The sequence below is a fragment of the Gopherus flavomarginatus genome, chromosome 1 (assembly GCF_025201925.1).
Source record: "Gopherus flavomarginatus isolate rGopFla2 chromosome 1, rGopFla2.mat.asm, whole genome shotgun sequence".
NCBI classification, from domain to species: Eukaryota; Metazoa; Chordata; order Testudines; family Testudinidae; genus Gopherus; species Gopherus flavomarginatus.
The window spans coordinates 3,000,097-3,023,042 of NC_066617.1; the positions used below are offsets into that span (position 1 = coordinate 3,000,097).

The following is a 22,946-nucleotide window of genomic DNA, read 5'->3' on the forward strand; positions in this document are numbered from 1 at the left end:
AGTGGCTAATAAAGGGTACTGGGGAACTCCCACTGCAAACAGCTAGACAACGCCATGTGCTGATGCAGGTGCCCTCTCCCAAGGCTGGATGAATGAACCCATGGCAATAGCATGGTCAGCCATGCTACGCAGGGGAATCAGTCAGGCCTACGCTTTGTCTCCTGCTCCACAGCCAGTCGGAGCTGTGGTGACTGCATGGGTAGCAGTCCCCGGGAAGGAGTCATGGGGCAGGCAGAAGAAATCTGAGAGTTCACCATTCAGCCATAGGCACAAGCTCCATCTCCATCACAGACTGCAGGAGACACCATCCATTCTGAGTGCCAGCTACTATCTCTTGCAAAGGGTGACAGGAAGGAGATTGGTAGGACAATGGTTACCAGCCTGTAAGTGGTGTTCTTCCAGATGTGAGAGCCATGTATTCTGCTTGGGCATGTGCACCCAGCCAAAGAACTTTGCCTAGCAGCCCATAGGGGCAGCACTCCAGCCGCACGGTCCTAGCCCCTTCCCTGGTGATGTAAAGGCAGAGCTGATCCTTCAGCACCAACCACCAGAAGCACAGACTCTGAAGCAGAGGGGACAGAGGCTGGGTCGTGGAATCCATCCCGAAAAACACGAGTTACAGGTAGGTAAAGTTTTGCTTTGAGTAGATACAGCTGTGTATTTTGCCCAAACAGTACCCAGGAGGTGGGGCTTGAGTCTATTTAAACAAGGACTGTGTTCACAACATTTGCAGCTGCTCTGGACTCCGCAGGGTTGGCACAGCAGTCTGTAAAAGTATGCACAGAGGACCAAGTGGCAGCTCTCCAAATGTCCAGTGTAGGAATGCCATTAACACTGCCTGGGCTCTCGTGGCATGAGCTCCTATTCTCTGGGCTACTTCGTGTAGCGTCACAATACAGGAAGTTATCCACCTGGAGACAGGCTGTGATGAGGCTGCTTGACCCTTCCTTGGGTCTGCATATGAGAAAAATGTTTGGTCCTATCCAGATAAAAAGCTAAACTTCACCTGACATCCAGCATGTGAAGACACTGTTCCTCTGGGGTAAAACGTGACTTAGGGTACGTCTTCACTACCAGCCGTATCAGCAGGTAGCAATCAATCCCCAAACGTGCTCCTGTCGACTCCAGAACTCCACCAACGCGAACGGTGGTAGCGGAGTCGACATGGGGAGCCGCGGACATCGATCCCGAGCCGTGAGGACGGTAGGTAACTCGATCTAAGATACTTCGACTTCAGCTACACTATTCACGTAGCTGAAGTTGCATATCTTAGATCGATCCTGCCCTCTAGTGCAGACCAGCCCTTAGAGAAGAACAATGGTAAATATATAGCTTGGTTCGAGTGAAATTGGGAAGCTACTTTAGATAAAAATGTACAGTGTGGCCACAGGGTTACTTTGTCATTGGAAAACTGGACGTAAGGGGGCTCTGCCATCAAAGCCTGCAACAAAGCCACCCTCCTTGCAAACATTACTGCTACAGGGAAGGCAGTTTTCTGACACAAAGAAGCAGTGTTGCCAGAAGCTCAAATGGAGGCCCCAGGAGAGCTGCTAAGCCAGTATTAACGTCCCACAAAGCAATCGGCTCTAACTGGTGGGTGGAGACAAGTGATTCCTTTCAAGAACCTCATCACCACAGGGTCTGAACACACTGAAATCACCAGGTGGACTCTCAATAACTACTCACAAGACCAGAAGACTTGGGGCATGACTGTATTTGCAGATGTAGAGCGCTTTGAGTTAAACCAGCCTTCGTAGAGCGCAGCAGGAAAAGCGCTGCAATCCGTCCACACTGACAGCTTCAAGAGCACTGGCATGGCCACATTTGCGGCACTTGCAGCAGTATTGGGAGTGGTGCATTATGGGCAGTTATCCCAGCATGCAAGTGACTGCAACATGCTTTTAAAATGGGAGGGGAGGGGTCGAGTGTGACAGGGAGGGTGTTGTGTGTATGTGAGGGGAGAGAGAATGGGTTTTTGGGGGGCTGAGAGCATGTCAGTATGCTGTATTGTAAGTTCAGACAGTGGACCTCCCGCTCCCCCCGGCCTCTCTCTCTCACACACAGCATTCTACAGTAAGGGCTTGCATGCCGCCTGTCAAACAGAGCTTTGAAAGGGCATTTCCGTGTTTCTACAGGAGTTCAAAACAATGACTAGAGTGGCCACTTGACTTAAGGGGACTATGGGACGTTTCCAGGGGCCGATCAGAGCGCAGAAACGCAACTCCTCGTTCACACTGACGCCCGGGCTTTGTAGCCAAGGAGCAGCAAACGTTATTCCACTCGCCAAGGTGGAGTATCAGCAGCGCTATAGCCATGGAGTCATAGCACTCTACGTGCCTTGCCAGAGTGGATGGGGAGTGAGCTAGGATGCCCAGGGCTCCTTTGTTGCGCTGTAACTCAAGTGTAGCCAAGGCCTAGGTGTGAGTGTAGTTGTAGCTGTGTTGGTCGCAGGATATTGGAGAGAAGGTGGGTGAGGTAATAACTTACTGGACCAGCTTCTGTTGGAGAGAAACTTTCGAGCCACAAAGAGTTCTTCCTGGGGTCTGGGAAAGATACTCCAACCACTCTGTCTGAACCTCTCAGCCCTGATCCTCAAAGGAAACCTCTACAACATATTCAAACGACAAGACTGGGCGCCTGAATTCATTACTCTGTTAGACACTAAAGTTCAAGAACTAAACAGACACACTGGATTTATGACATTACAACAATCTGTAACCCACTGCCCCCCTCTTTGTCCTATGACTGCAGAGGTGTTAACGGGCCACTCTACCTAGAACAGTTCCTTACAATAAGTGCTAACTACTTTTGCTAAACCCTGTGCTCAGTCTTGCATTTAGCTGTGATGCTGAGTACACCTTTCCCAGACCTGAAGAAGAGCAAGCTCATTGCCTGCACAGTTCCGCTCACACCTTCGCAGCTGTTGCTCACCCCCTTCCCGGAAATGTCACCTGGCAAGCTGACATTTTCCAGCCTGAGTCCTGACAGTGAATTTTGGGTGGTGAGGCAGCGTGTGCACATAAGGACAGTTCAGCCATTTTGAGAGCAAACAGGAGCAGAAGACAGAGAGAGAGCTGCCCTTTCAACCAGATTACACACCAAACTCAGAGATGAGCTGTGGCAAGGAAACAGCCCATAGGGATGTGTGACTTGGCACGTTCCACAAAAAGCTGGGTCAGATTTGGCCAAAGTCTGGAGCATCTCCTTTGCAGATGGGCAGTTGTTTTTAAAACAGTTTTCCTCGTTCTCCAAAGGAAACATGTGCATCCCTAGATGAACTGTTAGCGAAATCTACAGCAAACTCACATACTGACTGAAGCAGGGTTCCATGGGTGCATGATCAGTGGGGAGCCCTGCCCCTTACCGAGTAGTAACTTTCATGCCCTATGGTGTCACAGTGAGTGAGGCAAGGCTACTTAATGCACCTGTATTTACTGTCAAGTATCAGAGGGGTAGCCGTGAGTCTGGATCTGTAAAAGCAGCAAAGAATCCTGCGGCACCTTATAGACTAACAGACGTTTTGGAGCATGAGCTTTCGTGGGTGAATACCCACTTCTTCAGATGCATGCTCATGCATCTGAAGAAGTGGGTATTCACCCACGAAAGCTCATGCTCCAAAACGTCTGTTAGTCTATAAGGTGCCACAGGATTCTTTGCTGTATTTACTGTGCTATTGAACACGTGCTTTGGGAGATTAATGGTCGTATTAGGTTTATTTGCCTCTACTATAGATCAATGTTAGACCAGATTAAGATTGGCTTTCACAGATGTGCAACAAAGGCTAAGTAACACCCTTGTGCAGCAGCGAGATTTCTTTGAGATGCAAGTCCGTGTGGGTGCTCCACATCAGCTGCTCAGCACACGACTACTGCCATAGCCAGGGAGCAAGCAGCTGATGTGGGGCACCTATAGGAACACTACTGGAAAGAGGCAGAGCTCCGTCAGAGGAAAGAGGCAGAGCTGCTGGTCTCTAGCCTATTATCTTCCACCATTTCCCTTTTGAAGCTCCAGGAACTTCCACATAAAAACTCCATTAACGGAAGGCTGCTGTTGCACATGCCAGCACTTAAAGCCAGGAAACGCAAAAAGGCAGAATGCACAACCCTAACAGCCCCTTATGTGCACTATACTGAATACACCATCACAAACAATGAGACAAAGGATGAGCTGGATGTAAGTGTACTGGCCATGGTTTTTCTCAAATGACTAGTGAACTCGAGTGTCTAACCTGCTGTGTGGATGCTCAGCACCTTGTGAAAAATCCAGATCAATCCTCAGGGCACCCCAAAATCTCAGCACTGTATGTTCAGTATAACAGCAATAGAGAAGACAGGGCTGGCAGATTTAGCCCCTCTAAATCTGCTAATGAGCGAGTCTGGAAGTTAGCTGTCATCCCCTGAATGGCAACTAAAAGGCAGCTGCCCTGAACATCCCAGCGCAGTCAGGTTACCTTCATACTTTGAAGTGAAAAGCAGTCTGCTCATGTGATTAAAGCTATGGCAGGGCATGTGTACAAGGGGCAGAGGTAACCACCTCAACTTTGCATTTCTCAACAGTGCATAACCTTGGTAGCAAATACATTCCACACCAAAAACTAAGTGCTGGTAACGGTCAGCTCTGTATAGGATGGACTCCCAATGCATTCAGGCTGCGAGTTGACTGTATAAGCAGGGGCACTCAGAAGAAACAGCCTCTTTAATCCTTTAAAGATTATTTCCACTACTTTTCCTTCCCACACACCCCACTGTTTATCTCACAAATTAAAACCTATTATTTAGGGCCAGAACTCCTGACGCTTTTCAAATAATCAAAAAAATAATCAGTGCTCTCACTCTCGTACCATCATCTGAACACGATGGCAGCAGGATCTGAAATGATCCAAAGCCAATTTGCCACGGTCTGAAGAACTGCCTGTAACTGATACTACAATGTCAGCTAAGCAAGGTTTTCCCCTCCCCTCACCCGAACCCTTACATCATTACTGTCAGTGGAACAAGTGACTCAACTGGCTGCCAAGCATAGAGGTGGCGTAAGCAATCAGCTTCTGCAGCATTGGTCATGTCAGGTTTCATTAGTGTGCTACGCAGACATTGCGATACACATTCAAGTGTGAAAGAGCCCCATGCCAGGCAGAGGCGTGTATGGTGTGGTCTGGCAGATATAGCACAGGGAAGCCACCTGGTGTCCCCAGCTCAGTTCCCCCATCTGAGAGACAGCAAGTACTTATCTACCTCTCCCTGGGCATCAGGAGGATTGATGAGTGTTTATAAAGCACCTTCCATAGGAGGCCCGCAAGACGCAACACATGTGACGAACACCCGTTTAAGCTCCTGCACTTTAAAGCACTCAGACATTTGTCCTGATTGTCCTTGTCACTTACAATTCTCAGCAAGGAAAGAGGGACCAAAGATTGACACTGCAAAAATGGTGCCACTCAGGAGCTTCCCAGGGTTTGCTTCCGAAATGCTGACTGGCACATTTCTGCTGAAGTGGCATGTTAGCAGAAGACAGAAGTCTGGTGTTACCAGTCAAGGACATGGGAAGGCAATGGGAGCCCGTCGAGTTTAGGGGCCCAAGCTTCAGGCTAAGCCAGGAGCAGTCAAAGTGCAGCCGGCCAGATGCTGCCTGTGGATTTCTACCATTAGCGCAGCACCTTGAACAGATGTGGCCTGGGGAGATCATTATGTGTTACAGCCACACCTACAGACCCCAGATAAGAGCAGGGCTCCACGTCGGGCACACAGACAGGCCCTGCCCCAACGAGCTCAGTCTCAATCAAGACAACAAAAGGGATGGGGGACAGAGGGGAAATGACTTGGCCAAGGTCACCGGCAGAGCAGGGAATGCAGTGCCCTAGCCAGCAGTTTACAATCTAACAGAAAAGAGATGGGGGGAGGGAGAGGAAATATCCCCATGTTACAGAGGGGTACAGAGGTCCAGGAACCATTACCTGCCTGTGGTCACAGTAGGTCAGCAGCAAAGCTGGGAGAAACTCCTATCTCCTGAGTTCCAGCCCAGTGCCTCAAGACCACTCCTAGCCCTGACTACAGGTGCCATCACTCAACCAGCCACCAGTATCTGGCTATGCAAGTTAAGCACAGCCCTCAGTTGGGGTTCTTCTGGAGGAGGTCAGACCCCAGGGCCCTCCCAGCCCTCTGGACTGTTCTCACAGCATCAGAGCTCAGCTGTTGGTCTTGAACACGTTAAACCTTCTGTAAGAACACCAGGCGAGTTCCTGGAATTGGCACAGCGAGGGAGGGGGAAGCCAGCCACATGCCCAGGGGACCATATGGTAGGAAACAGCAACCATCAGCAAAAACGACATGGGAAAGGCAGCAGAGCCAGCACACTGCTACAAGAAGTCACGTTTCAGAAGAAAGTTCAGCTAACCATTGTGAAGTTAATGTGCTTTCCCTCTAACCCAAAGAGACAAGGAGAGCTCTCCCTTGTCCTCCCTCCTCAGGGCTGCCAGCTAAGCAAGGACTGGGGCCAGCCCCTCCCAAGGGGTGCTCTCCTAGGCAAACCAGTGCCAGCACCCAAGAGCCTCTTGGAAGGCTGAAGGGTGCAGGGGTGAGGCTCTAGGCCAAGGTCACCCAGCTCTAGTCCTGCTTGTGGCAGTTCACCCTGAGCCTCACCAGCTCTGACACCAGGGAGCACTCCAATAGAATTACATGGGTCTGACACTTCTCTGCTCCCCCAACTCCAGACAGCCTGCCTCACACCTCCCTCCACTTCCAGACACCAGGAACATTTAGCAGAATTGGAGGAGGAGGGGGAGAAGAGGACCATTTCCAGTGCCCTCCCAAGTCCCATGTCGGGCCAACCAATCCTTCCAGCAAAGTTAGAGTCAACTCTCTGGAGTCAGCCACGGCCCAGACAATACCCTAAAGGGGACATGCTGACAGAGGCCACGGGCTGGTTCTAATTGGGCTTTCCTCTGCCTTCCAACTAAGAGCCAGGGATTCAGGGCAGCACTGGCTGCTTTCTAGACCCAGAAGGAGACCCACCTCACAGGTGCCCTGCCCCAGCAACTGACTCAAGTGCCATGGCATCCCTGCAAGAGAAGAGGACAGCCAGCCGGTCAGAAGACTATGTGAAAGGCACTTGATCCCCAGAGGGTACATCTACACTGTGATAAGACCCACAGCAAGGTCACAGCAGGCCTGGGTCAACAGGCTCAGGTTGCAGGGCTGTAAAATTAGTGTAGACTTTTGGGCTCAGGCTGGAGCCCAGGTTCTGGGGCCCTGTGATGGAGAGGGTCTCAGAACCCAGACTCCAGCCTCAGCCCCACCATCTATGCTGCTATTTTTAACCCACAGTCCAAATTAGTTGACCTGGGCTCCAAGACTCTGCCTTGGGTGTTTGTTTTTTTAATGACAGTGTAGATGTAGCCAGAGAACCTGCATAATATGGCTGCTCCAAGGTCTCTGTACACTGGCATGGTCCTGCTGTTGCATGTGGATACCTAGGCACAGGCTAGATGAACTCCCGTGGCCCCACAGCCCACCTGGGAGTGGTACGAAAGCAATGTATATTCTACAGGGGGAAGGACAGTGAGAGAAGAGAGGCCTGGACCATGGGTTGGTTGCCTGTTCCATTCCCAGTCCAACACATGCCCTTATATCTTCAAAATCCTAAATAGGGCTAGGGCCAGAGATGTTCAAAGCCATTTCTTCCCCTGGGACGGCAGCTGTCCCTAGGGCAGACTCGGGAAGCATTGCCCAGGGCAGGGCATTCCTGGCATGCCCTCAGCAGTGGCATTCAGAGCTGTCAGAGAGCATACCAAACCCAAGGCAGACATCAGACCTGTTCCCAATTCAGTGGTGGTGTCAGTCCAGCCCCAGCTACAGCTGCCCTAGACAATGAGATGGCTCTGAGAAAGCAGGGGTGGAGACACTTGCCTTGGTTCATTTCATTCATTTCCAATTAAAGGGCTCCCAGGTAAGACAGTGATGGGCATCGTCCAAATGCAGGGAGCAGGCATCACCCCTGGTAAGAGGGCACCTGCACTGGCACTGGCCTACCCCAGGAGGACATTTCTTCAACCATCTCAAGAAGGTCAAAGAGCCCAGTTACCTGCCAGCCAGGAGACCTTCAGTTAAAGAACTGGAGCCACGTTCATACATCACTCCCAAAGTCAGTCCCCACCATGGGCAGAGAGGGACCTTTGCCGCTAAATTTTGCCTCTTGGGGCTCATGTTCTGGCACCAGGACCTATGGCTGTGCTCCAGTGTATTAGGTGGTGCATGGGCTGAAGGGACAGGTTAAATTCACAAGCAAAGTGCCCTGTTTTCCAGCCTGGCAGGAGTTAACGCATTGAATACCCCCGTGCTCATCCCAGAGGGCACTGCAACTGCCACACTTGACTATACCATTGACACTTCCGACAGCCTCCTGCCAGTATAACCAAGAACAGGAGCCAAACATGGTGCATTTGCATTGCTGCATTCCAATGCCCCTTGTTGCAAGACCGCTGCTGCCCTGTGCCATGATCTGGGGTGACTACTCCACAAGCCCTGTGGGAAAGAGTCCTCGGCAGCTGAAAGCCAGAATGCAAGAGGATGAGAGCATGCACATGGCACTGTATTGGGGCAGATGGCAAGCGCAGCTCAACCTGAATGAAGCAGTATCTCCTCAAAGGCTTAAGCAATGAGCTGGGGACAGAGGTCAGACTGGTTCCCTCTGAACAGGTGGTCCTCATCCCAGGAGCCACCAGAAGCTAACTGCTCCGCTTGTCAGCAGCTACAGCAGGAGCACCAAGAACTACGTGGATCATACGAAGGTGCAGAAATGTAACAATGAGGGCTGTTAACCACTGTGCAGTCTCAAGATCTGCTCCAGGCTCAATCCAAAGTTCTGTGCTGGGAGCAGGAATCACTGAGCAAGGGTCTCTGGCCAGCACAACACATGAGGTCAGGCAAAGGTCCATCTGGCCTTCAAGTCTCAGTCCAACCTTCTCTGCTCCCCACCAGCTAAAAGTTGAACCATGGAAGGGACTTGTGATTAGACAGTAATAAGACTACCTCAGTCTCCAAGGCTGAGAATCCAGCATGACGTTTACTGGCACAGGTCTCGTACCCAGCTCTGTGAACTCACTCCAACATCGCTCTGTCAGGTCTGCGTGCTGACTCCAGCATCACTCTGTCAGGTAGTCCCACCCTGCGGTTGGAATCTATTTCCCTCCCTGCCTAAGCACACACTAACCAGCAGTTTCTCAGCTGACTGTGTCTAGTGTCTGTCAAGCTGGGAAGAAGTATCTAGTGAGGTCCTGCTGGGGTCAGTCCTGGCTCCGGTACTAAACATTTTCATTAATGACTTGGATAATGCAGTGGAGAATAGGATTATAAAATATGCAGATGAAACCAAGCTGGGAGGGGTTGCAAGAACTTTTTGAATTCTACTCCTCTTCTCCAAGGTCCTTGACCAATTACAGAATGGGTCTGAAATCAACAAGATGAAATTCAAAGACAAACTACCACACTTAGAAAGGAAAAATCAAATGCATGACTAGAAACCAGGGACTACTTGCCTAGGTGGTAGCATTGCTGAAAAGGAGCTAGAGGTTTTAGTGGATCACAAATTGAGTATGAGTCACTCTCATGCAGTTGTGAAAGAGGCTAATATTCTGGGATGTATTAAAAGGAGCAATGTATATAAAACATGGGAGGTAGTTGTCCCACTCTGCTCAGCACTGGCGAGGCCTCAGCTGGAGTACTGTATCCAGTTCTGAGCACCACCCTCCGGGAAAGAGGTGGACAAATTGGAGAGAGTCCACAGGAGAGCAGCAAAAGTGATCAAAGGTTTAGAAAATCTGACCTACGAGGAAAGGTTAAACAAACTGAGCATGGTTAGTCTTGAGAAAAGTTGACTGAGTGGGGACCTGAGAACAGTCTTCAAATGTGAAGGGCTGATATAAAGAGGACAAGATCAACTGCTCTCCAGGGCCACTGAAGGCAGGACAAACAGTTATGGGGCTTAATCTGCAGCAAAGGAGAATTAGGTTTGACATCAGGAAAAATGTTCTTACTCTAAAGGTAACTAAGCTCTGGAACAGGCTTCCAAGGGAGGCTGTGGAATCCCCAGCACTGGGGGTTTAAGATCAGATTCACAAACCTGTCAGGGAAGGTGTAGGCTTCCTTGTGCACGGGGCTGGACTAGTGATCACTCAAGGTCACTTCAGACCTACACTTCTATGGTTTTTAGTGCCTCATTGCCATGCCTAGGTGCCAGACAAGGATTTAAAGTCTCCACATTATCCTGGGACGACTTTGTGCTCTACACATCCTTCAGCAAGGATGCAATTCCAGAGCTGCTGTCTTGGGCTGGCTACATACCAACAGGATAGAAGAGACAAGACTCAGCCACCAGAACATCTATTGTGCTAATTACGGTAGACCTGTGCACTCAGACGAGTCTTGCATTGTACTTTAGAGGTAGCAAGATATGAGATGACCTCAGCCTTAAGAAGTCAGTGACTATGGGCATTAGCCTAACTCCCAGAGCCACTGGGACCTCCTCCAGCCCTTCATGCTAAGCTGTTGCCCTAGACTGCCCGCAGATCTGTCCAAGGTACACGGGCTAAGTATAATGCCCACATACGGAGCATGTGCTGGTGAGCGGCACCGCCTGATTGTTCCTGGCACTGTTTCCTTTCCCCGAGGCGCCCAGGTGTGGACTGTTGGAGAGCAGCAGTGTTCTGATAGGTGACAGCCCAACCACTCCTGCTTAAAGCAGACTCCTCACCACCCAGTGCGGTCTCTCCTACAGATGCACAGGAGAATGCCAAGCAGGAGAGCATCCTGCAGCTGATTATGAGACTAATTCCATTTCCAAGACCGTTTACAAGGGCTGGAAATCTAGAGACAGGCTGCAAGGGGGAGAGGCAAGGAGGTTCCACCCAGAGGGGGCTGGAGACCCACTGCTGGGATCATTCCCAAAGAGTGGGGGAGGAACTGAGAGCAGGCGGTTAAGTTTACTTTTCAAGAAATTGGACTGCCCATTTCTCAGGCATTTCCATCCAAATTAAACCTCCCCAGCTGCATGCATTTATACACAGCATATTTTCCCAGAGCTTAACTACACGCCAACAGCACCATCTAGTGGCTTTCCCACCACTTCCCAATCTCCAAGCAGCAGGCTGATGTGGTTACACAGTATGAAATATTTACAGACCGCATTCAGCAGGTTACAGCCCCGCAGCGTACACAGCACCTCCCAGGCAATGCTTTGCTAGCTCCAGAGACTCCCCAGGCACAGCAGAGTAGGGCACCAGGGAAGAGGGTGAAAGGGCTTGGTTTTAACCTCAGTCAACACTGACCTGTTCTGTGACCTTAGGCAAGTCCTCTCCCCACTCCCTCCCAACACCATTTCTGTTGTCTATTTAGCCCATGAACTCCCTAGGGCAGGGGCCGTCGCTCGCTATATCTGTACAGCTCCTAGCACAATGGGGCTTTGATCTCAGCTGGGACTGTTAGTGGTGACTGCAATACATGCAGTATGAACAAGGAATACAGGCCAGGCTCTGTCAGATCAGATCTGTGGCTCATCTCGCTCAGGTCAAGCTGATTCAGAGGAAGGTGCAAGAAATCCTGCAGTCCTGGGATAATCTGCCCCAAAGGGAAAGCTCCTGCCTGACCAGTCAGTGGTTGGTTTATTCCCTGACTCAGAAGGGTTCAATCTCCCTTCCAGACTCAAGGTTCCTCCATCTCAGATTGCTGTAATGCTGGAGTTTCATTATCCTCCTGTCAAGCAGCTCTGGAAAGGAAGGCTAGGAGGTGGCTGCAGAAGGGTTCACTACAAAGCAACTGAAGGAAATGAACTTTACCAGAATAAACATTACCATGAGCCCTCTGCTGGCCACAGCACTGTATGAGCAGCCGAAATGTCCCTGCACTACTCACCAATGTGCACAGGGTGGAGCGAAACCCTCGATTTCAAGCTTGGAGGATTAAACTTTCCCATTCTTTCTGCACACATCAATTCGGGCCATTCTTGACCCGATCCTCATGCTCCTCAACCCCCTTCCTCACTCCTCAGTACCACCCTGCTCCAGCCAGTCCTGGGACTTTCCCATCAAGGGAGGTTTGAGCACAGAGGAGAAGCCAGGGAGGGGAAGACAGAGTATGGTGCATGCAGGAAGCATGGTGGGCAGGTAACTGCAGATGGGAGTTCCATGGGACAAGTGCTCCCACATACAAAGGGTCGAACAAGCACAGCTCATTGAGTGCAGATTGAGCTCCTTTGCATCTGAGGGGCAGCCTATGCCGGGCACCGTGGCATTGCTGCGGCTCAGGGCAGGGTTGAAAGGAAGCCTAACTCTGATACCTTCTCACCCTGAGCAGCTGTGCTAGCAGCACTGGCTGCAAGTTACAAGGAGGTAGCATCTGCCACCCCAGTACAGACCAACAAGTCCCATCTCCTGCTTCTGGCCTTGACCAGCGTGCCACCCTACAGAGGAAAATCACAATCCCCTCATGCACCTGGCCAGTTGTGCAATGCTGCACACAACAGGGAAGGGATGTGCCATCTGTAGCTATGGAAAAAATCCCAAAGTTTTATGCACTTTGAAACCAGCAGCAGCACATGCTCTGTGGCTACCTGTCTTCCATGCTCCGCTCAGGTCCTGAGAGCCTGAACAGGACAGGACATCTCCTCACCTGCTAGGCACTCACCTTGGCAACGAACTGCTTGTCCTTCTGGTCCAGATTAGCCGTGGGAGCGACATAGTCTCTCCAGATTCTCAGCTTGCGTTCCTTGGCATGCCTAGCAACAGAAAGATGCACCTGACCATCTAGAGCTAGGTTTGGGGTGTGCGTCCTTTCCTACTTCCTGCCATCGCGGGAGATGGGGCCAAGCCCCTTGCAGATGGTGACCCCCATCTAACCAAGACTGACATGGTATCCGTGCCCTACACACAGGCAACTGCTCTGAGCACTAAGTCAGTCCTGATTCCTCACACAAGGGCATCCAGCAGACGAACGGGCCTTTGTAACCCAACTGCAGTGAGGAAGTGGATCAGGACAGCAAGAAAATTAAAGGCAACACAGGAAGCAGCTGAGTCCTCTTGAGTCCTCATGGCCACTTGCCTCTAAAGCCATGTGGAGGCCTCCAAGTATCAGGCCCCCATTGCGAAAGCCATGGCCCAAACCACTCGTGTATCCTGCCCACCTGCAGCTCCCATCCTAGCCAGGCAAGTGCTGTGTTAGCCAGCAACATCCAACTGAGCAGAGCAGGTGACAGACCTGAGCTGGCTGGAATATATATGCCAAGGGATCAGCCAAGCTCCTGCCTCTCCATAATCACCTTCCAAGGCAGAGATCTGCCTTCTTCTGAAGCTGCATGCAAGAGGCAAACTACAGCAGTGAGGGGTGCTCCAGGGCCATGGGCTGAGGGGGAAGGATGCCCCTAGATCTCAGCCGAGATAGGAGACAGTGGCAGGGGAGCACCACAGCTGTCAGCCACCCACAGAAGGCCCCAGGCAGCATCCCATCTGCTCTGCTTGGACACTAGCTGTGAAAAGGAGACACACACCTAGTCCCTACCTCCCTCTTCAAAGAGCAGCTCTGGGATTTCCCCACCAGGCATCAAGAGGGAATGGAGAGAAGCCAGCCAGTAGGCTGGGAGATCACCTTCCTCTGAGCCTTTCCCAGCTGGCTGCAGCAGTCTCCCACCTCCGCAGGAGCTCAGCTAACCCCACTCCCCTGCAAGCAGAGCACACCAAGCAGCTGTCACCAGGGGCAGAGCAGGACGCAGACAACTGTCCTTCCCACAGCCAAGCAGCTGGGCCCAACTCCCTAACGCCGCCCCATTCAGGCAGCCAATGGGAGGCAAGGATGTGATTTTCTTTAGCTCATAAAGCCCTCCCGGTCAAGGGCACTCTGGGTAAGACCTTGGCTGATGCTTGTGGAGCCCTGTGCCCCAGGACCATCTCCACCCAGCATCAGGAGCCACCAGTTACCTTTCGGCCGCTCGCAGCTTCTCAGCCCCGCGGGTATACACAGCGATGGACCAGTCCACGCAGCGCGCAAAGCCTTCCTTCAGCAGCAGCTCCGTGATGTTGCCATTCTGGAACCAGGAGGGGGGACGACAGGGTCAGTCTCTACACTCCTGAAGCTTGGAGGCTCAGGTGTCATTCCTGTGGCAGGGCCAGGACAGACACCCATTTCCTGGCCCACTAGTATGTGGGAGGAGTCTAGAGCCACGGAGGCCCTCGTTGCCAAAAGAAGCAGCATCATGCTAGGCCCAGCCCTAGCTCATTGCCATGCTCACAGGACAGCTGCAGCTAGCCCATGGAAGGCAGGGACCCATTCTGCACCCCAGGCTAGCAGGAGCCATACTAGTGACTGCCCCCTGCACCCCTACACGAGTAGGGAACTAGCCAACAGGAAAGCACTTAAAACTTGCCCTCAGTGGGGGATGTTAGAGGAGGCAGCAGCCCTCTGACTGTCACCTGGGCTGCAGTCCTGTTGGGCCCCTCGGATACTGGATGCCCAAACAGCCAGCCACCCTCTACTGCCACCAGTGACTGCCTAGAAGTCACCACCCTGGCCTGCCACACCACTGGCCATGGAATCCCACTACAGTCAGGAACTCCTACCCAGCAATAAAGCCACCTGCCCTATAGAGATCCCAGTGGTGCAGAAGGCAGCAGGTTCTGCAGTTTAATAAGCAACACGAGTTGCCATGAGCAGTCCTCCCTGGCTAGCTATGCTCTCTGCACCGACTCCCCACTGAATATGGAATGTGCTCTGGACACCTCCCCTGAAATTCAAACACTCCTCCATTTCAGTGGCCACTCCGTGCAGCTTTCAACTCCAAGCTCCAGAGATGAAAGACTGAACCCCACAGTACCACTAGGACTGTTGGCCAAATACACCCAGCTTGGGCACATGAGCAAAAGGCCCAAATCTCTGCTCTCCCCAATGGCAGTAACCTGTCGCACTGGGATCTGCCCAGAGACCCTCAGCACCTCCTGCCCCACTTGCCGGATGGAGGATGGTGCCCAGGATGTTCTGATTGTGGCAGCTCTCCAGGACAATCTGCACATCTCTCTGCAGCAGCCGTGACTCAGTGAAGAACTTTGCTTCGGCTGCAAATGGCTCCGGTGTCTCTGTGCCATCTGCCTCCCGCTTGAACGTGGGGCACTGCAGAGCGGAGGCAAGGGCAGATTAGGAGGGGGCGCACTGGTAAGACCTCTAGGATGGGGCAGATTGCTCGGCAGCAGTAATTAGAGAGCAGGGATGGATGGACCACCATCGCTCCTGCTCCCACTTCCACTGTGGATTGTACAGAACAGAGCACACCTCCACCATATGTAGAATCGCCAGCAGCAGAGCGAGGGCACCTGGACCACGGACCGGAACCATTAGTGCCCTGGGTGCTGGAATCCTGGAGTCCACTCCACGGGAACGGCCTCAGACTCATGCATTTGTGCAGTAAGTAGGTGACCAGATATAGCACTGTGAAACGTCGAGATGGGGGACCATAGGTCCTGTGGAAGACCTAACCCCTAATATCGGGACAGTCCTGATAAACATTGGGACATCTGGGCACCTCTCAGTAAGTGCTGTTAACCCTTGGGGAAATAGCTGTGTAATTACATTACTCTTGATATTCTGGGGGCTCCCAGACCCTGTACCGAGATACAGGCCAAGGCTCACCCTAGTAATTTTGAGTGCCCAATGGGAGACCGTAAAAAAGGCAGATTTTCAACACCTGACCAGCTGTCAGGGCTCTCAGTGTCTGCCTGGAAGCACATCCACAAATGCATAAGAATGGGAGCGTTTCTCTGGGAAAGGCATTTGCAAAGTTCTAACCATGGCCACGCATTGTGGAAGGGAATTCCAGCCCAGGCAGCAAGTGATATGCTAGCACCTCCTTGACTTTGTGGAACCGTTGACAGTCCCAGAAGAGGGAAAGACGTGGAGGGCTCTGGCTTTTGGGAAGCACAGGACAGTTCCTGAATGGAGTACTGGCCCCACCCTTATCCCAGGATCTTCAATGACCATGAGTGTCAAGATCTTAGGATTTGTGTTATCTGAAAAAGGCTACCTCCCATCAGCGACAGCTAAGCACCAGGCTGGGACACAGAGTTTAGTGCTGGGTCTGAAGGGACGGTCTTCGCTCACTGAATTAGCACAGCCCTGGGAGTTTTAGCCAAAACCCTGATGAGGCAGATCCTGCTTAGCCTGAGACAAGGCAAGATCATTGCCCTAAGGCTGCACTGGCTGCAGAATGCTTTCAAACCAGATTTCCCCATGGATTTGTTGCCCCTAAGCTACTAAAAGACAGGGATTAAGTCTTCGACTCTTAAGTAGCTAAGATCTGCTTTAACTCCCACCTCCTGCAGGAGACATGGAGATGAGCAGCCACTGTCTCCTTGTGAAGTCTAGAGGAGGGGTGTGGACACAGGTGCCTGACAGTTACCAAAGAGGCAGTCCTGAGACAGGGAACTTCATGGACTCCAAGGGAATAAGACCAACTTAAAAGCTGTGAAGCTCCAGTTCAGGTGGTTTAATGGGGGTTACTGGTGAAAGCCCAGACTCTCCTCATTGAAAGCAGCAATGCACATTAGAGTAGGCACACCCCAACGGGCAGTGCAGCTCAGCACAGAGCAGTGGAGGATATCAGCATGCCTGTGACAAGCCTCAAGGCCCAGCTGCAGCACAGGTCTGGTTGCAAACCTGGAGCCACGGTTCCAAAAGAAGGAAACAAGAGCCATGACTCACCTTGATGCCAGAAAGCATGACGGTGACCAAGTAGTAATCAGGGAGGAGCAGGGCTCTGACCACGCTGCCATCCCGGACATGTTCTATGATGGCTGCAGAACAGAAACGAGTCAGGGTCAACTCTCAAAGAGAGAAGAACAGCACCAACTTTACGCTCCTCCCACCACAGAATTCAATCAAATCCAGCCATGAGAAAACACCCACACCCAAGCAGCACATACTGCAATCCCCTGCCCTGGACACGAAAGGCCAATTCACTTGGGATATGCACCCAGCAGCCTCCACTGGGGCAGACTGCAAACTGAGGCCGGTCAGAGCTCAAAGAACAGTGCATACATAAACACTGGTAGGAGATGAACATCCCACAGCTATATGCTCGCCGGTACCCCACCACGCTGCTTCACCTGGAGCACACGCTCACCATTGACTGGCTTTTGGTGCATGGAGTCCACAAAGTGGCGCGGGTTTTCAATCGTGTATTTGAGATCCCGGACCGTGTGAGAGCCTGTTCCTTCGCTCCACATTCCTTTTTTTGCAACCTTCGCCTGATCTTCCAGCTCAGCGAGTCTGTTCTGCTCAGGACTAGGAGAAAACACAGCTCTATTGTAAGAGCATACAATAGCCAGCGCAGAGGTATGGGGGCTGTGCATAGCAGAGGCAGTTGGATGCTGGGGCATTGCTATCTTGCATGTTTTACCAAGAAGGTTTGCTCCAGGGAGCACACATTTGACTTGACATTTCACTTCTGGATGCTTTAACAATCCAACCACCACTCAGGTCGAACAGATACAGGGGAAAGCCAGACATCGCCTTGCTAATCGGAGTGCACACAGCACACCCGAGACTAGAGGAATCTTGTCTAGCATCTCAGCTGAGGAAGTTAGAGCTTTACAAGTACAGCCCTGAGGCCATCCCCATAAGAGGATTAGCTGGATGAAGACCCAAGGATGGCCAGGTAGATGGGAGCCCTGGTTTCATACCACGGTGCAATCTATTCCCCAGTACAATGGGAAAGAGACCCAACCCTTTGCTACAGCTTCCCCCAAGTTGGGCTGCACCCAGGAAGAACTGTGGGGTCTTACTGTCTGCGCAGACACAACCTACGCCGCACAGCATCTGAGTCAGAAATAAATTCCTTCCTTTGTGGGACATGGCCACAACAATTAAGCGACTGGCCCAAGGTGTCTCAGCAAGCGAGTGGCTGAGCCAGTAATCCAGTCCAGGGACCCAGACTCCCTGCGTTGACTGGACTGCCACAGTCTGGGGAACACTGTCTGAGAGGGAGTTGGTTTCACCAGCCTGGCTCCAGGAACTGCAGGCTTATCTTCTGACACTTAGAAGTGAACACTGCAGTCAATTTCCAACTAGACTAGGAAGAGCCAGCCTCCACGCCCGGATCCTAGAGCCACTGCTGCACATGCTGATGCAGCATGAGGCAGACCTTGCAACAATGGAAGCCAGTATCTGAAGTGCATGGTGGAAGCGCTCCCACAAGGCAGAAGCCAGGAAGAGCAGTGAGAGGTTCACTCACCCCCTTGAACAGTTAGCATAATTAACAGGTGCTAACAGATACCAGCACTGCAAATCACACCACATTGTACTTCCACATCTCACTTCTCGCAAAACGGAGACAATCAGAACATGCATGGAAGCCTCTCAGCAGAGAATTCACAAGCCGCTTCAGCTCTAACACCAATGGAGGCAAAAGGAGCCTTACCAGGTTTGAGTACAGGGATATCTGGCCTGTTAGCAACAGCTGTTCTGGATTCATTAGCCAATTTATTAATGCAATCATCTCATAACAAGAGCAGCTGTCAGCCCAGAGCACTGCCACTCCACTAACATGCTCAACGCACTTCCAGCAAGAGACTCAAAGAAACTCTCATACCAAAGCAGCACCACATTGCTCTTCCTCCTGCCTGGGCATAGGATACCAGCAAGACTGGACTGCTGGCACCGTGCAAACTGAAAGCCCGCCTCAGGAGTGGGAGGCCTGTTTTCCACAGCTTGGCATCCCAGCACGAAGAGGGCCAAAGGGTCCTTTCCCTGCATCAGGAAACCATCCTATTTCATAGGCTGAAATAGGCTATAGGACCCATATAGCCACTGCAAGCACTTCCCCACACACAACTTTCATCACAAGTACTCCTCCTGAAGGAATTGTTCATCTGAGTGAAGGGAGTTACCTCCTTGTGTTTGCAGGATCAGGGCCTTCCCTGTCAATACGATCTTTGCCTCCACCAGTGTTGCGTAATTCAATAAGGAACTCAGCCATAGTGGCATTTAAAAAAAATGTTTAAAGTTGCAATAGCTAACTTTCAAAATAGCTTTCCAAGCCCTCCCCCGACATTAAAACAAACAAAAAAATCAGTGATTTAAATTCCTTGATCCTGGTAAAGGACTGATCCTGCATTGGATGGGGTGGGATGATGGCCAAAGTGCTCCTTTATACCATATTGGCTTTCCCGAACCCTGAAACTGCCTTGGGGTCTAACAGGAGCCCACAGTGAGGGAGGAGCTGTGGGTTCCAACTTCTCCTGCAGAGTGTGACATTCTATGTCTGGATCAGGTGGGAAGAGCTCATGGCACTTATGCCACTACCAAGCTCTCCCAGCCTCCCTTTGGCTCTGAGACATGCCACTCCACCTCTCATCTAGGCCTCAGCAAATAGGAAAGAAGACTCAAGACAGCGTGCGACGTCTGTGTTGGCTTGAGTTGAACACCCGGCCTTCCTGTTAGCAAAGGGGCAAGCAGCACACTGTTCTGCACAGTCAGTTGCAGCAGTTACCTAAGGCACAGAGGTTAAGAGGCTGTGTACCAGCTACCATTTACAATGAAGCAAATGCAAGGTTTTAAAAAATGCCACTATAGCTGGGTCCCTTATTGAATTACACAACACTGGTAGCGGCAAAGAACATATTGACAGGGAAGGCCCTGATCCCGCAAACACAAGGAGGCAACTCCCTTCACTCACATGAACAATTCCTTCAGGAGGAGTATTCGTGTGATGAAAGTTAAGCATATGTGGAAGTGCTTGCAGCATCAGGGACTAAACTATTAAAAATGTTTAGTAGCAAAATCTGTCACTTCACAAGTAAACTGTTCCCGTATGAGTTATTGACATTTTTATTCACAGGCTAAAATGTTCAAAAATACCTTCAAGTTTGGCTCCTAAGCCTGTATTTAGGCACCAAGGGTGCGACTTAAGAGCACAAGTCCCACTGACTGAAAACTGCAATTCCTAATACAGGAGTACAGCCTGGTGAAAGCATTTCAGCTCTCATTTGGTGGTTCAGAGGGTGGTGATAAACCACAGGCTATTTGCCCACTATTTCCAAAAACGTTTGCATTCCTCTCCGAGCAAGGATATCAGTGAGGCTCTGGACTGGTCTTTCTCAGCACAGATGAGCATTTTAAGTGTTACACTCTAGCAGAATAAGTCTACATAAAATCAGATTGTAAGGCAGCAGCTGCACTGATTGTGGTGGGGAGACTAAGCCATTGAGAGAGAGCTCTCCCGTCACCTTAGCTACTGCCTCCGCGAAAGGTGTAGCTATGGCAGAAGCTCGCCCACTGACATATCATGGTCTACACTGGTGCTTAGCTCCGTGTAATTTATGGATCTCAGGGGGTGGATTATTCACACCCCAGAAAAGACGGTTACTCACCTTTGTAACTGTTGTTCTTCGAGATGTGTTGCTCATATCCATTCCAGTTAGGTGTGCGCGCCGCGCGTGCACGTTCGTCGGAAACTTTTTACCCTAGCAACTCCAGTGGGCCGGCAGGTCGCCCCCTAGAGTGGCGCCGCCATGGCGCTCGATATATACCCCTGCCGGCCCACCCGCTCCTCAGTTCCTTCTTGCCGGCTACTCTGACAGTGGGGAAGGAGGGCGGGTGTGGAATGGATGTGAGCAACACATCTCGAAGAACAACAGTTACAAAGGTGAGTAACCGTCTTTTCTTCTTCGAGTGATTGCTCACATCCATTCCAGTTAGGTGAATCCCAAGCCATACCTAGGCGGTGGGGTCGGAGCGAGAAGTCGCAGCATGGAGCACTGCAGATCAGAAGGCCGCATCCTCTCTTGACTGCTGGACCAGGGCGTAGTGGGAAGCAAAGGTGTGGACCGATGACCAGGTCGCTGCCCGACAGATTTCCTGGATGGGCACACGGGCGAGGAAAGCCAGCGACGACGCCTGCGCCCTGGTAGAATGCGCAGTCACACGGCCCGTAGGGACGTGGGCCAAGTCATAGCAGGTCCTGATACAGGACGTTACCCATGAGGATAACCTCTGGGAGGAGATAGGAAGCCCCTTCATGCGGTCCGCTACCGCCACGAAAAGCTGGGGGGATTTGCGTAAGGGTTTGGTCCTCTCCACATAGAACGCGAGAGCCCTACGGACATCAAGCGAGTGGAGCTGCTGCTCCCTGCCTGAAGAGTGAGGTTTCGGGAAAAAAACCGGAAGGAATATCTCTTGGTTGATGTGGAAGGTCGAGACTACCTTGGGGAGAAAGGCAGGGTGTGGCCTCAGCTGCACCTTATCTTTGTGGAAGACCGTATATGGGGGGTCTACCACGAGAGCCCGGAGTTCCGACACCCGCCTAGCTGAGGTGATAGCTACTAAAAAGGCAGTCTTCCAAGAGAGATAAAGTAGGGAGCAAGTAGCTAACGGCTCAAAGGGGGGCCCCATGAGCTGAGACAACACCAGGTTAAGATCCCAAGTTGGAGCAGGGAGTCGGACGTTAGGGTATAAACGTTCCAGCCCCTTAAGGAACCTAGACACCGTCGAGTGAGAAAAAACAGAGCGACCATCCCCACCCGGGTGAAAGGTGGAGATAGCTGCCAGGTGGACCCGCAACGACGATATCGCCAGACCCTGTTGTTTGAGGGACCAAACGTAGTCTAAGATATTGGCCACCGAAACTTCCATAGGGCGGAGACCTTTCTCCACGCACCAACAGGAGAAACGCTTCCACTTGGCCGAGTATGTCGCTCTCGTGGAAGGCTTCCTGCTGCCCAAAAGCACCTCCCGCACCGGTGTGGAGCAGCGCAGTTCAGAGCCAGTCAGCCACGCAGGAACCACGCCGCTAGGTGCAGCGACTGCAGGTCCGGGTGACAGAGAGTCCCGTGCTCCTGGGTAATCAGGTCCGGGTGAAGGGGCAGGGGAACTGGGTCGGCTATGGCCAGGTCCAGCAGCATGGGGTACCAATGTTGCCTGGGCCACGCCGGGGCTACCATGATCACGCGAGCCCTGTCCCTGCGCACCTTCAGAAGGACCCTGTGGACCAGAGGAAACGGGGGAAACGCGTAGTACAAGTGGGTCGTCCACGGAATAAGGAAGGCATCCGCTATAGACCCGGGCTCCCTGCCCTGAAAGGAGCAGAACGCCTGGCACTTCTTGTTCCCCCCGGACGCGAAGAGGTCCACACGGGGATAACCCCACCTCTGGAAGATGGAGAGGGCGACGTCCGGGCGAAGGGACCACTCGTGCGATAGGAAGGATCTGCTCAAGCGATCCGCCAGCGTGTTCCGTACTCCGGGGAGGAAGGAAGCCGTGAGGTGAATGGAGTGGGCTACACAAAAGTCCCAGAGTCGCATCGCCTCGTGACATAGGGGAGAGGATCTGGTGCCGCCCTGCTTGTTGATATAGTACATGGTCGTCGTGTTGTCGGTAAACACCGCGACACAACGACCTCGAAGCTGGTGACAGAACGTTTGACAAGCAAGGCGGACCGCTCTCAACTCCCGCATGTTGATGTGCAACCTCACCTCCTGCGGGGACCACAGGCCCTGCGTTCTCAGGGTTCCCAGGTGGGCCCCCCAGCCGAGATCTGAGGCATCCGTTGTCAGGGACACCGAGGGCTGAGGTGGGTGGAAAGGGAGCCCCGCACACACTACGGACTGGTCTAGCCACCAGTCGAGAGAATCTAACACCCCCTGGGGGATTGTGATCAGCATGTCTAGCGGCTGCCTTGCCGGCCGGTAATGTTCGATGAGCCACAACTGGAGGGGCCTCATGCGGAGCCGAGCATAACCGGTCACAAACGTGCATGCTGCCATGTGGCCTAACAGGGTTAGACATGTCCGCACTGATGTCAAGGGGGCTGCCCGCAGTCGTTGAACGATCGCCGACAATGCCTGGAACCTCGGCAACGGCAGAAGAGCCCTGGCCACGGTGGCGTCCAGGACGGCCCCGATGAACTCCACCCTCTGCGTGGGG

General features: G+C 52.1%; 1 protein-coding gene across 2 annotated transcripts in view; it reads right to left on the minus strand.

Moving 5' to 3' along the window:
* Nucleotides 1-22,946, minus strand: part of SND1 (staphylococcal nuclease and tudor domain containing 1) — a 576,429-nt gene that overhangs the window by 508,515 nt on the left and 44,968 nt on the right. For both annotated transcript variants that reach the window (XM_050952703.1, XM_050952694.1), the window contains exons 5-9: nt 17,149-17,309; nt 16,728-16,819; nt 14,985-15,143; nt 13,958-14,064; nt 12,672-12,762 (exon numbers count right to left, since the gene is read on the minus strand). In XM_050952703.1, coding sequence (XP_050808660.1) covers nt 12,672-12,762; nt 13,958-14,064; nt 14,985-15,143; nt 16,728-16,819; nt 17,149-17,309 — 610 coding nt within the window. The remainder of the gene's footprint in view (nt 1-12,671; nt 12,763-13,957; nt 14,065-14,984; nt 15,144-16,727; nt 16,820-17,148; nt 17,310-22,946) is intronic.